At 37.6% G+C, this 17,949-nt stretch overlaps 1 protein-coding gene across 22 annotated transcripts in view; it reads right to left on the bottom strand.

Moving 5' to 3' along the window:
* Positions 1-6,170: 6,170 nt before the first annotated feature.
* The window catches only part of C2CD5 (C2 calcium dependent domain containing 5), a 109,098-nt gene continuing 97,319 nt past the window's right edge, over positions 6,171-17,949 (bottom strand). For 8 of the 22 annotated variants that reach the window (XM_044228439.1, XM_044228447.1, XM_044228444.1 and 5 more), the window contains 5 exons: positions 13,839-13,889; positions 12,837-12,938; positions 11,327-11,517; positions 8,378-8,524; positions 6,171-7,509 (listed from right to left, as the gene is read on the bottom strand). In XM_044228439.1, coding sequence (XP_044084374.1) covers positions 7,378-7,509; positions 8,378-8,524; positions 11,327-11,517; positions 12,837-12,938; positions 13,839-13,889 — 623 coding nt within the window. In that variant the 3' untranslated portion in view covers positions 6,171-7,377. The remainder of the gene's footprint in view (positions 7,510-8,377; positions 8,525-11,326; positions 11,518-12,836; positions 12,939-13,838; positions 13,890-17,949) is intronic. The other 14 variants (XM_044228446.1, XM_044228453.1, XM_044228440.1 and 11 more) reach the window with 4 other exon arrangements.

Genomic DNA, 17,949 nt, shown 5'->3' with positions numbered 1-17,949 from the left:
GCGGCCCCCCGGATCTGCCTCTTGCTTCAACACCACCCAGCAACATTGGTTCCCAGGGGCAACCTTCGGAGGCACCTCCTTGGCCACCCTCTGCCTCTGGGACCAGCCAGCAGCCTATTCTGAGCTTAGCTCCCTGTGACCCATCAACCCAGGAGCTCCCAGAGTCCTCAGAACTATTCCACCGAGCTGGAGACCACCGCCAACCGCCTGGTCAACACGCACCTGCGGGTCTCCAACACCTACCGCTGCCTGGGCTTGTCTTTCCACTGCAGCGACGACGTGGCTCTGGAGAGGGTTAGCGCGAGCTGGCTGAGAAGCACGAGGGCCCTGAACTTCTCTAGAAGACGCCAAACCGGCGCGGAAGCCGGCTCTCTTCTAGCACTTGCACAAACTGTGCCAAGATGAGTAACGAAGACATGGACGTGAGGGCCAGGTCCTGGCGAAGCCCCGAGGCCGGCCCTCCTGCTCCGCGTGCCGGGTTCTGTCTGCGCAGACGCGCATCTCGCACTTCCCGGGGGAGGAGGGGAAGTTCATCAACGAGGTGGCGACCACCTGCCTCTCCTCTGCAGACTGCCCCCGGACAGGGCTGGGTGGGTATCGCTTCCTCTTGGAAAACCTCCGGAGCCAAGCGGCCTCTGAGGGGTCCCGCAGGCATCCCTCTGGTGCCAGTGCTTGCGCCTGGCCCCCTCCCTACACGCAGTCATTGGGCAGCATTCTAACGACCCTGGAGCCCCCTCCCAAGCTGTGGGACAAATGGAAACAAAGCTTTTTGCAGCAGCAAAGAGAAAAAAAAATTAAAACAGTACCACTTATAATAAGACCAAAAAACACGCAGTACTTAGATATAACTCTCCCCTCAAGAAACATGCAAGATTTGTGCGAGGCTTGTATATTGAAAACAACAAAGTATTAATGAAAAAAGGTAAAAGAAATAGCACGTTCATGGATTAAATTGTCAATTCTCCCTAACCTGATCTATAGATTCAACACAATCCCAATTTTTAAAAAGCAGGAATTTTCTTCAATATAAAGCTACCCTAAAATTTATATGGAAGAAACAGAGGAACTAAAATTATCAGAAATATCTTTCAAGAATGTGAACAAAGTTTTAAGATTCACATTCCTTGATTTCCAGACCTATAAAATTAGAAGAATCAAGATCATGTAATATCAGAAAAAGGATAGATACGTAGAACACATGACAGATCCAGAAATAAGCCAATAAAATGGCTCACCTATGTATATGGGCAATCAATTAATCGATTTTCAACAAAAATGTCAAGACAATCAAATGTATTAAAGTTTGTCTTTTCAACAAATTGTGTTGGAGCAATTTGCACATGGACATCCATGCGCAGAAAGGGGAAGAGTTTTAACCGAAACCTCACATCATATACAAAATGTAACTTGAAATGATCATGTACCTAAAAAAGTAAAGCCAAAATCTGAAATTTCTAGAAAATCTTCACAATGTTGGGTTAGGCATGAATTTCTTAGAACACAGAAAGCGCAAACCACAAAAGAAAAAAAACGTAGACTTTTTCAAAATTAAAAAATATATGGGGCTCGGGTGGCTCAGTTGGTTAAGCATCAGCCTTCAGCTCAGGTCATGATATTGGGGTCCTGGAATCTGGCCCTACATTGCCTGGGCCTTCCTTCTCAGGGAGGAGCCTGCCTCTCTCTCTCTCACTCACTCCCCCTGCTGGTGCTTTCTCTGTGTCAAATAAATACATAAAATCTTTTTTAAAAAATTAGAAATTTCCGGGGCGCCTGGGTGGCTCAGTTGGTTAAGCGACTGCCTTCGGCTTGGGTCATGATCCCGGAGCCCCGGGATCGAGTCCCACATTGGGCTCCCAGCTCCATGGGGAATCTGCTTCTCCCTCTGACCTTCTCCCCTCTCGTGCTCTCTCTCTCTCTCACTCTCTCTCAAATAAATAAATAAAAAATCTTAAAAAAAAAAAATTAGAAATGTCTGTTCCCCCAAAAGACAATGTTTGAAAAATGCAAAATAAGTCACAGACTGGTAGAAAATGTCTGCAAAATACGTTTTGAAAAAACAAACCAACCTCTGATATCTAGAATTTATAGGAAACTCTCACGACTCCATTGGCAGCTGGCTTGAGCACTAGGAACTGAAACTTGGCAGGCTTCCTTAGATGGTGTACGTAGGCATGGAGGAAATAGGACAATCTGCTAAAGAATCAAGCAAACCTTTGCAGGAGTCTTGGCTAAATTGGCGTCGTCACTGCGGGAGACCGGCGCGGTCCGTTTGTGAGGAGTCCATTCCAACAGCGACATCATGTGGCAGTGAGAAGCAAAGGTAAGAGTGTTCCGCAGAGCTTGGGTGGGGAAGCTGCCTTGAAGTCCTGGGGACTGCATTGAGCCCCTACAGTTCTTGAACAGTATTAGAAGTGGAGACGACCTCAAAGGTGGGACATTCTGGATTTATCCTAATAGGCTGGGTATTCAAGAAAAAAACTCATTAGAAAAATAAAAGGACTGTACTTATATCCTGAGTTTGTGAAGGATTTCATATTATCATAAATATTGTAACTTTAGATATGGGCGTAGTTTAAATTTATAAGAACTTTGTATTCATTTTCTATTGCTTCCATAACAAACTATTGCCAGCTTAGTGGCTTAAACAAGTTTATTATCTTACAGTTGCATAAGTCAGAAACCTGATATGGGTCTCACAAGGCTAAAATCAAGCCATGAGTAGGGCTCTGTTCCTTTAGGCTCTAAGGGAGACTAGATCTCCTTGCCCGTTTGAGTTGTTAAAACTCAGTTATAGAACGGAGAGCCCTGTTTTCTTGCTAGCTGTCAACTGAGGGCTGTTCCTGGAGTATAAGGCTACCCACATTTCTCAACTGCTCCCTTCTTACTTCTTCAAAGCCTTCAAAAGCAGGTTGAGTCCATCTCTCATAGAATCTCTCTAACCTACTCTTTGAAACCCTTCTCTTCCACTTTCGAGGAAGATTAGATTCTAGGACCCTTGAAGATAACCATAATTTCCTCATCTCCAGGTCTTTAACTCTGATCACATCTGCAAAGTCCCTTTTGTCCTGTAAGGTGATATAGTCACAGGTTCAAAAATTAGGCTGTGGACGTCTTCGAGGGGGTGGGATTATTCTGCCTACCATAGATACATTGGTGGGGTTTTTGTTTCAAAGATTTTTTATTTTTAAGTAATCTCCACACTCAACGTGGGGCCCAAACCCACAACCCCAAGATCAAGACTCATACGTTCCACCAACTGAACCAGCCAGACACCCCTGGGTTTTTTAATATTTAAAAATCTAATCTTAAAAATTTGACTTTCCTACTGCAGAAAAGGCAAATTTTTAGGATAGCATTTACATGATCATTCCTAACCTCTACTTCAGCCTGGTTCTTTATTCTCCTCTATTGATTCTATACTAGATTTAAGTCGGGGTCAGTGAAGGGATTTCAACGTTTCAATAAACTTTCTAAATTAGTATGTAGAATATCAAGGATTTGCTTATTTCTCTGGGGAAAGGTTCCAGAGTTTAGATCAGATTCTCAAAGTACTCTGTGAAAAATCCTCCCCTGGGGAAAAAGAAACTATTAAACTGTTTGTAAATAAATGTGTTACTTTCATATCACATACATTTTCATGCCTCCTCACTTTTATGCATCTTGTTCCATGAAATTGGGTGGTGTAGTAGAAAGGTTTAGGCTTTGGATCTCCCTCAGGTATCTGACTCAAGCTAAGACTGGCATTTATCTGGTAAGAAATAAGTTTGGTGAGGAGCCATTGAGAAGAGAGCAATTCAGGACATGTTTGGTGAACCTTCAAGGTAACCAAAAAATGAAGGGGAGATCATCTTAATTAAGGGAATCTAAGAAAGAAAAGATAGTCATAGTCATATTGTTCATAATAAAATTAAATGTTTGGATATGATAAAAAGGTGAAATAAACTATGTTGGTGGACAACAAAATAAGGGGAAATTTTGTCACACACATGGCAAATTATCAACAAGAAAAGGTAAACTTCAAAGAATAGAAATTCAGTTTTCACAGAAAAGTGCTAACTGAATTTTAAAAAATCACTCTAGTCATAATAGCCAAAAGCGTTGTCCACATGTAGTTGCACCGAAATCATTACACTAAGTGAAAGTTGTCAAGCACAAGATCCTGGAGCACCCAGGTGGCTCAGTCAGTTAAGTGGCTGCCTTTGGCTCAGATCATGATCCCAGGATCCTGGAATCAAGCTCCATGCAGGACCCCTGCTTCTCCTACTCCCCCCACCTTCTCATGTTCTCTCTTTTGTGCTGTCTCTCTCTCAAATAAATAAAATCTTTTTTTTTAAGATTTTATTTATAGAAAGAGAACATTCATAGGGGGAATGGCAGAGGGAGAAGCAGACTCCCCACTGAGCCAGGAGTCTGATGAGGACTTGAACCCAGGATCCTGAGATTATGATCTGAGCCAAAGGCAGGCCCTCAACCAACTGAGCCACCTGGGTGTCCCTCAAATAGATCTGTAAAACAAAACAAAACAAAACAACAACAAAAAAAACACAAGATCCCATTTACAGGACAGAAGGGAAACCTCCTGGGGTGATGGAAATGTGTTTTCTTTTAATGTATGTCCATGTGTGTATGTGTGTGTGTGAGAGAGAGATGTAAATGTTCTCTTGTGTGATGGGAATGTTCTTTACCTTGGTTACACAACTGAACCCATTTGTCATAGCCCCTTGAACTGTACATCGAGATTAATTTTATCAATTGTAAATTAGAACTCTTTAGAAGATTATTAATGGAGATGTGATGGAAAAGAGAAGAAAGCCAGGCCAAAAGATAAAAAAAATAAAGCCACTCTTTTTAAAATTGTGTATATGATCCCATCTATACATTAATCAAAATTGCAATGTAATACTGCAATCCAGTACTTGTGTCATTGGCATACAAAGGGCAAAGAAGTTGGAAGCCAGACGGCAATGGATTTGGAAAGAGGAGGAGGTAGAAGTGGGACGGTGCAGTTAACAAATCTAACATTGGTTAAGTTTTGTAGCTGACCCTTGGAGCAGCAATAACGAATGAAAGAGATACATATGAGGCATGTTAAAAATACTAAAACTGGCCTCAGTGTTTCCAAAAGAGTGAGTACTAAGTCCCAGCACATCTGTAAAAGTGATCGTTTTTTGAGGGAATCCACACAAAGGAAAAAGCAGTAGCGCTTGGGGTATAGGGCAACATTAACTTTTCTGGAAGGAGCCCCTCTTGGCCTGGGCTAATTATGCTTCAAAGGTAGAGCACATGAGCAAATGGCTCATGTGAGCCAAAAGAGCAAGCCTGAGTAATTAAGGAAACTCCAGCTTTTTTTAGAAATCAGCCTAGGCCTCTGTTAAGTATACAATTGTTCATACCAAACGGAGCTAATGCCACCCAGCTACTTTAATGTTCAAGAATTAGTAATAATGTTTGGGGTGCCTGGGTGACTCAGTCTGCTAAGCATCTGACTTTGGCTCAGGTCATCATTTCAGGATCCTGGGATCCAGTCCTGGATGAGGCTCCTTGCTCAGCAAGGAGTCAGTCTCCTCCACCCTCTGCCTGCTGCTGCCCTTGCTTGTGCTGACAAAAAAATAAAATCATTAAAATATATATATACTTATTTATTATACTACCTGGTATACAGTAAGCATTTAGTAAGCATTAGCAATTGTTATAGTGTGTGTGTGCGGGTATATACATATATACATACGTGTATCTGTAAACACACGAACGTATATATGTATATATACACACACAATACATAAACATATATATACACATATATATATACACACCACACATATATGTATAGTATGTATAGTGTGTGTGTACACACACGCACAGAGCACAGTTTACAACTTAACTTACTTGTGTAGCCACTGAAAACGAGCTCCATGATCACAGGAACTTGTGTGTTTTGTTCACTGCCTAAAACTGTGCCCTGGGATCTAATATCTAGTAGGCATATAGTAGTTGTTGAATGTGAATACATTCAATGTGAATTCACAATGTGAATACCTACCTACCAAAGACAAAGTGCCGCAAGGATTAGGAGCTGCCCAACAGATGTTTGCTGACTGCAGGAATGAATGGAGGTGATCGGATGGCAGTACTACACCACACAAAGTAGGCAAAGAAGAGATTCAGGAATATTCCAGTTTATAAACTTTTTATTTAAAAAATAAAATTATAAACAAAATACAGAAAAATATTGACACCTGTGATAACAAGGAAATGACTCCTAATCTTTACTGTGGTTTGTTATCCTGAAAGAGCAAAATCATAAGTCTTATAAAGAAATTTTATTGTGCAAAGGAGGAATGTACTTTTTAAGGTTCATTTATAATAGGTATTTGGCATTGACAGAAAAAGTATTTCTATGTATACATTCAACACTTTGCAGCATATTTACATTCAAGTTACATTTCCAAATTCTATGCCAAATACAATCTAACTAATCATCAAAAATCCCTAAGATATAACTCTGTTTATTTGGTAGGAGTGCAGTATGATTCTATTAGAAATAATTTTATGCTCCTACTAGATCAATCATACTTTCACTACGTCAACAAAAGTTCTTTCCAGTTGAAGCCAAGCCTCTTCTAGACAAATTAAACACTAACGAAATTTGGCCAGTTACAAGATTACATAGATTTTTCCTCCCTCCTTACAGACATTATTAAAACTTTCAATGGAAGGGCACTGGCTCTAATAAATTACTTTTTTTTTTTTTTTTTTTTTTTTTTTTTTTAACAGCAGTTAGGACAGAGTATGGATACAAGCTGCAGAATTTTAACTTGTTTTTAAAAGATGGCTGAAGCACTCTTCCTTTTAGTTGTTACCGAATTCCAAATTCAGTTGTTCTCAAAATAAAACACATTAGGAAACCAACATAGTGTTTTTAAAACTTTTCTCCATTTTCTCACATATTCCTCAAATCAGATTTTTAATTCATTGACAATTTGTAAATTTCTTGCTTAGTTTCTCTCAATTACATTAGGATAGCTATTACAATTTCTTGATAATCTCACCATTTTGTTTCAAAGTATGATTTTATTAAAGTCAACATAAACTACAAGTAACTTCCATCTCTGCTAAGTTTTCTGAGAAATCTACCCAAACTTAATGAGGAGTCAAGATCCCATGGGGCCTGACAAGGACTGGCAAACAAAACATGAAGATTTTAAAATTCTCATGCCTCCTAGAAATTCCAGACAAATCAAATCTACTCATAATTACCATTTCTTTCTTAATTATCTCAAATTAAGTTCACTTTTAAAAATCCAGTAAGATAATTAAGGACAAAACAATGGTGACAGATGAATTTCATTTAGTTGAGCTCTTCCTTTCTGCTTTACTTCAGGTTGTAACTTCTCCTCCAGGACATGATGGCTGGCAGTTGGCAGTAGGCTGCTGAGTTGACAGCACTTCTAATTCGGATTCACGAACAAAAACCACTGCATCACCACTTACATTTATAAGACACTGTGCCTATACAAACAACAGGAAATGTCCAATCACCAACTCACAGATATGCTCATGGTTTTAGGCTGTTTTAGGGGTAGTGCTACATAGCTGAAAAAGCACAAGCTTTTAAGTCACTTGGAAAAGGTAGACAATAGAAAAATGAACAAAGGGGGAAAAAAAGAAGGTAATTCATAAGAAAGGAAACTCAAAAAAACCCCATTGATCATTTTAATTTTTTAAAGGAAACTTTAACAATTCAAAGTAAGCTATTATATGAAAATACTGATAAAAGAAATTTATTCTAAAATTAATCCTAAGCAACAATTATTTGCCCCCACTAACAGAATTATTTTTGAGGAATAATAATTGGGACATACTCTTCACCACTATGGTAGTTAGAACTGGACAGATCACAGTCCAAACTAAAGGGTGTCTTCCACAGTAACTTAGGAGCAAAACTTCCAAAGGTATTTAAGAATACCCAGGATATGGGGGCGCCTGGGTGGTTCAGTGGGTTAAAGCCTCTGTCTTTGGCTCGGGTCATGATCCCAGGGTCCTGAGGTCGGGCCTCGCATTGGGCTCTCTGCTCAGCAGGAAGCCTCCTTCTCTTCCTCTCTCTCCCTGCCTGCCTCTCTACCCATTTGTGATCTCTGTCAAATAAAAAAATAAATAAAAATCTTTTTAAAAAAAAAAAGAATACCCAGGATATGAAAACAGCATCTGATCTATATATGACCGTAGTTATCAGTACATTTGTTAAAACGTGTTTTAAGCATCTAGAATCAAAAAGTTCTGAAGACCAGTTCTCTTTGGTGGCGGGTGGGGAGACAGTGGGAGATGGGAAAGCCACGGGGGAAATCCTCACTTATAGAAGTTTGTAACTGCATCTCACCTGGTTTTTATTTGGATTCTCCATGAAGACACACTGCTTCATTATGTAGGAGACAACAGCATTCCCTCCTAACGCAGCAACATGAGCTCTCACCATTGCAAACACTTCAGCAATAAAAGCATGGAGAAAACCACTGACTCCTCCTTCCTAGAAAGTAATACACAAGAAAATCTAACTGTATGCATGAATTTATACAAAATGCCAAATTATACTAAAACATCTTAAATGATCTTAATATAATGGGTGATCATTTTAATTTCCCCTGCAACAGGATTTGTTGCATGAATGAACAAACAAACCTTCACTGAACATGTCTGTGATAGGGATTATCCCTTTACTTTACGGACGATGAAAGTGATGTCAGAAAATGTGTCACATGCCCATGACTATGACCACATAGCTAATAAAAAATGGCAGAGCAAGAATTCAAACTTTCTCCAATTCCAGTATCTCCATCAAATCATTCCTATCACTCACAGAAACTGATGGTAAATATAACCAATAAACTTGTCTGCTTGCTGTATCTCCCATTCTGAAGCATGTTCCAACTACACTTGCCTTTTTACCAGCTTCTCAAACCTATCAAGCACTATTCCTGCCTCAGATTCTTTGTGCAGGGTAAGTCCCTGATGGATCCTCACCCAATTTTCCAGGATAATTCTTACTCAATTCCTCAGGTCCCTGTTTATATGTAATTTCCTCAGGGAAACGTTCCCTAACTCTCAGATCTAAATTAAATTCCCCTGTTATATCCTCTGATAGCCTCTGTTGTATTTCTTTATATTACTTACTATCACTAGTAATTATACATTAGTTAATGATTACTTGTTGAATATTCACCAGGCTCCATTCCTCTAGACTGTAAATTCCATCAGGTCAGAGACCGCCATCTGTTTTGCTCATTACTCTTTGCTAACACCTAGTTCAACAGGTGCACACACTGAGCATTCCATACATATTTGTTAGGTAATGAAATCCAGTAGGTTATGGAATGTTTTCAGTGTTCAAAAATAAAACAGAAACCAAAGTCTAACTGAGAGCCTAAAATACTTTAGAACCTAAGTTTTCCGCGAATTCTACTGCAGCTTTTACACAGTCTAGGAATAAATTTCAAACTTTAAATTGGAAGTTAAGGGCAAAATTTAATGCACTGTTAGAAAAAACATTTGACCAGAACACACCTTATTAAAAAGCCAGAGAGAGGTAGCTATCTAAAGGTAGCTCTCTTTGTAGTTAAGGAATTGAGTATTTCAGCCTACCTCCTACTCAGTTCACAACTCAGTACGTTTTTTTTTCCTTTTACTTGTATTTGGTTTACTCCTGTCTTTTAAACTTCAAAATTCTGATGGCAGAGTAACAGAAACTACGGAGGGGTAATTCTTAAAAGATTACATAATTGAAAGCAAGTAACAACTTAGCAAGCAATGAATACATTTGGGATATTATGCCATCCAGTTAATATAATACAAATTTCTGTTGAAGGGCAATCTACTATGAAGCAACATGTTGGGGTATGGCTGCTCAAGTAGTAGAGAAGCACTTAGGGGATAAAATTTTATGGACTAAAATAATGCAATATCCATGTACTATTAAGAGCAACTGAAAAGTTAATTCACCAATCTATACCAGCTTCTCACACTCAACTTTCCTTGTCAGACTTAAATGGGCTTAAGTGTCACCTAATTTAATTCTATATTAAAGTCTCAAAGGATTTTGAGACTATATTAAGATACTGTCTTCTCCATCTCAACACAATTAGAATATGATTTAAAACTAATTTATCATAAAGGAAACATCTACCTAATCATTCTGTCAGAAGTCATTCCCTCATTGACACAAAAATACCTATGTCTACTCTGCCAGGCACTGTCCCAGGCAGGTGAGCATGATATTAAAAAAAAAAAAAAAAAAAACAATATGAGGGCTGAGGCGCCTGGGTGGCTTAGGGAGTTAAGAGTCTGATTTTTGATCCCAGCTCAGGTCTTGATCTCAGGGTCATGAGTTCAAGCCCCGTGTTGGGCTCCACACCCAGCATGGAGCCTACTTGAAAAAAAAAAAAAAAAAAAGTATGATGGCTATTATTTCTAAGGAAGTGTAGAAATGTTAATGGAGAGAAAATGGGAAAAAAGCAGAGTTAAGTCATCTTTATAATGCACACACGCTAAAAAAAATACAAACTGCTGAAGAGTTTATTGGGTTTCATACCTATTCAATAAAAAATTTCCCTATTCACAGTATTTGCTCTAGTCTTATTTCATAACATAAGATACAATACAAATACAATTTTTTTTCTCGAGTTCAAATTCCTGTGTAATTACAGATATAATAGGCTGACCGTGATTCTTAAATTTGACCACATCAAAACATTGTAACTACTGTTACCCAGTAAGAGGTAAGAATTTGAATAAATGGCATAATCATGTACTTTTGGAGAGGTGGAAAGAAAACAAGCAGCTCAATTCTTTTTCAGGGGGAGAAAATTATAAACTATCCCCATAGACATCTATCTATAATTTAGTCCCCTATGATTTCTAAATATAAGTCCTTAAAAACCATAATTTAAATATATCTCAGACAAATAACTACTTAAGAAAACTAAGCTGAAATTTCAGGCTGTTTTAAATCTCTAGTCATACATTGATAAATTTACTTGTTTTATTTATCATATAATGAGGATCTGGGATTTCTAATAATAAATGAAATTAAATCCAACATAACTCTTGTGATAATACGAAGTGCTATATGAAATTTGGCAAGTCTAATCTAGAATCAATCCATACAGGTTATTGGAAAAAAAAAAGTTGTATGTATGTGCACGCGTGTTGTGATTACTTTGGCAAAAAATAATAAATCGAAATTGTAGTAACAATCTGAAATAACAATCTGAAGGCAGTTTTGTTACTACTGTCTTTAATCAGAAAATTCACAAAAACAATGTTGTAAAATTACCTCGCGAAGAGAAGTGGTTTCCCGAATAAAAAACATGTTAATTATCCCAAGATATTTAGTTATTTTCGCTCCAGGAATAAAAGAAAGAGGTGTCATCTTAACAACCCCAACTGTAGAATTTGCACAAGGTGGAGTTGAACGGTTCCGGAAATTTCCTTCACCCATAGGACTTGCTTTTTCAACTGTCACAGCTAAATTTGGAGAAAGAAGAAAAAACATTAAGATCGGGTGTTGGTAACTCAATTATTCCCTAAGGTTTCCAAGTAAGTGGTGACAACATTCAGCTGTCTGTGAGGCTAAGCAATGTCATGAAAGTAAAGAAATTATCATGCACTGCATGCAATTAAAAAGAGAGAGAAAGAAAAACTTAAGAGGAAATGCTGGAATGGAATTCTTTTGGAAGAAAAATGGCATTCCTGCAAAAGAAAATGTTGATGCGGTGTAGCTACACACACAATGATCGTTATAAAGTGAAGAAAAAGAAAAAGCGGTAGAGCATTAAAAATTATCTGCTGTAGGAACAAATTATTACAAAGAGAGTGTGAAAGTTGTTATATTTCCCAGTGCAGTTTTTTCCATCTTTTTCAGACGACTTCATCATTGTCAACTTGTAGATAAACCTTACATTAACTAGTTGTAATTGGTTTCCTCTTCAAACCATTTTGATCAAACTCACAATTTTAAAAACTTAACAATGACCTTGGCTGTCTAAAAATTGTTTATAAAGTAACATAAATAATAGCTACCACTTAATAAGTAACTACCATGAGCCAGACATACATATGTATATATGTATATATATCTAATCCTTACAACAATCCAGCAATATAGGTATTAATTATCCCCATTTTACACATGAGGAAACTAAGTCTCAGAGAAGTTAAATAGTTTGTCCAAGGTCACACAGCTATTAAAACGACACTTCTAGGATCCCAAACCAGATCTGTCTGGTTTCATATCCTGTGATCTTTCCTCCAAAACATCGTTTCCTCCTTTTGAATGTCAATTCCTTCACTCAAATACATTTACCTCAGACTCTACCAGAACACATGGAGTATAAAGAACATGTAAGGTAATGATGCTGATTGTAGCAGTGAGATAAGAGTTAGCTATTTTCTATTCAGAAATACCTCATTCTTTTAGCCCTCTGGGTATCACTGTCAGTAAACTAGCAGATGCCATCACTACATGGTAGCTTGGGTCCTGGAAGACCATCTCTTCAATAAGAGAGCTCACAATTTCCTTCCATTCAAGGGACATAGTCTCTATACACTTGGAAGAATACCGTCACAAAAAGTTAAATTTTGAAAACACAATTGTACAGTTAAAATGAACAAATCTAAAGGCCCTTTAATAACTTTGGCTAAGTGACCATTAGTATCTGCAGCTTTCACACTCCAGTACGTGATTGATTGGCAATGTTATTGCTGGTTCGTAAGGTCTAGCCTTCACCACTGGGAAATCAGGGATATGCTTCTCAGATCATAATGTGGTAGAAACATCCGCCTACTTGTCTTAATTGATCCGCGCCTTATGGTCTGAGCTTTCAGTTTAATGAGCTCTATCCAGCTGCTGCATCTGTCTGCAAAGGAACTGTAATCAACTGACGTTGCTGAAAACACAGACAGAAAACAAAAGAAAAAACAAAGAAAAAATATGGGTGACGTCTCTTACTCGTCATAACACTCCTTCTGATGATGTAATTTAACTGTAACTTAGAAAAAGAATGGTCCTTTTCAAGTCAGATATGAGAGAGAGTAAAGAGTCAAGCTTTAGACACTGATTTGTCCAAAACCAAGTTCTCAGTTAGCTGGCTGAGCGCTTTTGGTGATGTCATAGTTGTGTGGTTACTTAGGGAAAACAGAAGCAAAGTCTAACAGAATATCAGTGAAAGGACCACATACTGCTTTAACTAATTTTATTTCCCATTCTTTGTACTTTACAATGTGTTAACTGTTTATATTTTATGACTTTAATTTATAATTCAAACTTGGTGAATAATTCGCTTCCCTGTTTTTACCCTGAAAATCAAAAAAATAATAAGAATCAAATGCTGAAGAATACATTTTTTAAAAATCACTAGTTGACTTATCTTTTATTAAAACACATTCTTTCTACCATCAGTAACAGGAAAGCCAAAAGGTCACTTTGGTCAATATTCTGTTTTCACATCTGATTTTGGCAACAAAGCTTCTGATGACGTTGAGTGGGGAGGCAAGTAGGAAGTCTAACAAGTTCTCCTTTTTCAAAAGAATAGCTTTTACTATTACTGAACTAAAAAAATGTTAAAGAGCTAAGATTTTCTTTTTAGAAACAGGGAAACTATTAAAATGCTAAAAACGTAAATATTAGTTTAATTAGTATTTTAAAAGATACATTCTAACTACAATAAAGTCACGTTTTGGTGTCTATTCCACTGTCCAGTGCATTTCTCCAATGTCTGTATGTTTATGCACCACCACACTAGAATTTCACACCTTTGGTGACTACTTGCTTAATTAGACAAACTCACCTCTCTGTGCAGCTGGTATACCTGAGTTAGAACTTGCACTCTCCAGGTGTTCTAATAAGACAATATGAACAACATTAGCTTGAATGCTAAGTACAAGCCAGTATCTCTTCTTTGCTGTTTGTCAAAACCTCTATGAGCCAGATGAATACAAGGAAATCTTTATGGCTTCATTATAAAAGCAAACCAAATAGAAGTATTTAGGTTTTAAATGCAGTTTCTATTGATTTATGAAAACTAGCTCAGTTAATAAATATCATGCCAAGGAAGTCTATTTGTTACTCTAACACAAGAAGAGTTTCAGAAACATTATAGACATGAGAAAATATAAACATAGTAACAAATGTTAGTAGGATGAAAACAGGGCAAAAAAACTGAGCACAGAAAAGCATCAATGTATTAGGAAGAAAATCTGAAATGAAACATGGAGAGGGGAAATGTTTGTGTGTGGGAGGTGGGGGATGAGGGGGTCAGTAAGATTAAAAATTATAGACCAGGCAATAACCTATGTCTCAAAGATAAACACAAACTGCTTGCTTACTAGCTATAACCCTCCCCCTCACCAACTCCCTTTCATTCAAGGACTTTGCTATCAACAGCTCCCTCTGGTGGCATCAACACATCATAGAACTAAAAAGTGTTCCCCACAGACAGAGCTAGATTCCAAACTGGAATCGCTCCCTTTCCACTAACACTAACCTTATAAAAGGAGCATCCAGAATTTTCCCTAGTATTTTGTATTTTTATTATACCTGTTTAAAGTACTATACAAATTTGAACATCACTATTAGAAAAACCTTCATAATCTATTTCTAAAGTTCAGACTCTACATTAGCATATTTGAATTTTTGTTTCAAAGAATTTTATAACTGAAAGAATAGCATTGCGAAGTTAAAAATAACTCATAAAAAAACACCGAAAATAACTGCAATCATGCAGTTTTTAAAAAGAATTTATAAATTAAGTAAATATATATTTTTATCCCTGCTTAGTGTGTTAATCTTTTGGTAATATTCTTAAATTAACAAAAGATATACCTTTTAAAAATAAGATTTATACAGGTTTCTGCTAATTGGGTGCAATGGGAGTATCTCTCCATATTCCCTCCTCTTCCCATTTTTACCAAGCAAGTGACCACTAACTAACTCTGGAAAGTATACAGTGACTGACATTTCTCTTATAATACAGAGCCATTGAATAAAAGGGATTACTAGGTAGGATCCACAAAATGACTGTGAGGGTACCATGCTGTGGAAGTGCCTGACCATCATGCCCTCACACTGTAGATCTAGGCAAGAAAACATCCTCCCTGATTCGGGATCCTGAGGAGTTTTGGAAGCCCAGAAGGAGATGGAACCAAGAGGAAGGAGACCAGAACAAAACTGACATTCAGAAGCTTACCACGTCTCTAACGGGCAGCTAGTTCAGTACTGAAAAAGGCTGTAGTGTGGAAGCTGGGACAGCAAATGCCTACCCAAGCTTACATATGCCAGGAGAATCCCAGGGCTCTCCTATGTCCTATGCAGTACAGACTCAGGGAGTACAATATAGGAGAAAAATATAGGGAGAATATATATAGGGAGAAAAATATAGCTGGCATCAGGAATTCTGTGCAAGTTTTTTAAGTGAAGAAACAGGGGGCAAAAAGCTTAAAAAAATATGAAAATTACTAAAATGAAACTATCTTCTATATCTCAGTATTATCTGGGTAATATGAAACCCCTCAGTAGCAACTGTATATAACTTAATGACAAATGTCCACAAAGAACTTAAACATGTAGAAAGTTATCTGTTCTCAACTCTAAATATCAAGTGAAAAAAAAAATTAAGGGACATAGAGATCTGTTAAATACTTGCTTTATTTATTTATTTATTTATTTATTAAGGAAAAAATAGAATATCTTTGCAAAGACAGACAATAAAGCTGGTTGAGGGTAGCTGCCTCTTGAAAAGGCAAATGAATGGAGAAGGGAGCTTCATTTTGGACTATAGGATTTTTTTGGTAAGATTTGAATTTTTTACCATGTACATTTATTACTTCCCCACAAAAATGGAAATTTTTTTTTTCCAAAAAAAGTGGGGGGCAACATGGGAAAATGTCTTTTCCCTGCCTCCACATGTAAATGTATTTGAATTAAAATCTGGGGAAAAAAAAACTTTTAAGTTACAGATATTCTTAATGGAAAGATTAAAATACATCATTTTTTTATCTCATTCAAGGAGAGCAGGTTCATCCAACGTGTTTGCTAGGATCTTAATTTTTCTCTCAGAGAAAAGGCCTAAGATGAGATGGTCCTGGGAACAGACAAACATCAGCACTTCAGACATTTGAATACTGCAGGTGTCTAATAACCTCAGATTCTCAGTTACTCTGCTCTTCCAATTACAGTTTGGCTTCCAGGATAAAAAAGTCTTCTCAAAAGAGAAGGTACTGCAGGTAATTAGCTGTCTGGTTCAGTGGTAAACTAGTAATTAAGGTGAAAAAGAAATAAACCCATATGTAATCTCTAAGTCAATACTTTTTTTAAAAAGCATATTTCATATTCAGGATTAGAAATTATTAAAACTTTTGGGCTTTGTTGAAGAGTTAATGCCCACTGTCAGCCATACCTGTATAGAAGAGTTTGAGACAAACCCTTCTAATGTTAGGTTCCCCCCATTCCTGCTGCAGAAAGTCTCATTCAAGCCACACAGCAGCCTACTTCTCTTATAATCTCCTTTCCCACTGGATACAAGAAAATTATTATTTTGCCTCATTAAAAACTCCCCAGTAAGTGATAACCCTGTTATCCATAAATGAACAACCCTAGAAAGTGAGAAAGGCAAACAGAACATAAGGTTTTCTTATTCTCTTAGTACCTTCTAACAATATTTAACAAGCTCTATCAGTGTGGGGAGGGGGACTAGCCTAGGTTAAAAGCAGTTGAGTGGAAATGAGCATACTGATGACCAAAAGAAAACAATGTGGCAAGAATTCTTCCTCCTACAATTATATATGCTCCAGTGATTCTGAAGTTTGAGGCCTCTCCATTCTTCTAAACAGTCATAACCAATGACAAAGGTATCAGCTGGCTATGATAAAGCTCTATGCCAATCACTAACTCCTCAGACAATTTGTTCACTTTAAGTCATTAGGATTTACAGATCATCTTTGCTCTGAATAATTAAAAAGTATCTGAGATAATCTTATCTGGTCACCTTAAGAATATTACTAAAACTAAAAAAAGTTCCTGGAACTTCTGAAGATTCTGTGGCAGATAAAAATATTAAAATATATGCAATCAGGGGTGCCTGGCTGGCTCACTGGCTAGAGTATACAACTCTTAATCTCGGGGTTGTGAGTTCAAGCTCCACAATGTGCATGGAGCCTACTTAAAGGAAAATATATACAATAAAGTCTTAAAAAATGTATGTTTTATTTAGCTATTCAAACATTCTCGGGGTGGGGGGTGGGGGTGCTTGGGTTGCTCAGCTGGTTAAGTGCCTGCCTTCTGCTCCGGTAGTGATTTCAGGGGTCCTGGGATCCAGCCCCAAGCCAGGCTCCCCGCTCAGTAGAGAGTCCGCTTCTCTCTCCCTATGTCCCCTACTCATGCTCTCTCTTGCTCGCTCTTTCTCAAATAAATAAATAAATCTTTAAAAAAATAAAATAAAATGTTAAAAAAAATAGGGGCTCCTGGGTTAAGCATGGTCTCTCTCAAATAAACAAAATCTTTTAAAATTTTTAAAAAAATAAACATTCTTGGGTTTTTTATTTTAAACTTTTGAAAAAGATTTTATTTATTTTCAAGAGAGAGAGAGTACATGCTCATGCATGGGGGGAATGGGGCAGGAGAGGGAAAGAATCTCAAGCAGCCTCATTGAGCATGGAGCCCAACATGAAGAAGGATCCCAGGATCCTGAGATCATGACCTGAGTTGAAACCAAGAGTCAGACGCTTAACCGACTGAGCCACCCACGTGTCCCTAAACATTCTCAGTTTTACGTTATTATGATCAAAATTTGTTTTATATCTCCTTTGGCATTTCCATCAATCTATGATGCACTGATTAGCTATGTCCTGTAACTAAAAAATCTGGCTTAACAACGGAGTTATGTGTATATGTAGTTATGTGTA

This window comes from Neovison vison, chromosome 12 (assembly GCF_020171115.1).
Source record: "Neovison vison isolate M4711 chromosome 12, ASM_NN_V1, whole genome shotgun sequence".
Taxonomy (NCBI): Eukaryota; Metazoa; Chordata; class Mammalia; order Carnivora; family Mustelidae; genus Neogale; species Neogale vison.
Note: the sequence above shows the minus strand (reverse complement) of the source record. Positions and strands in the feature narration are given on the sequence as shown.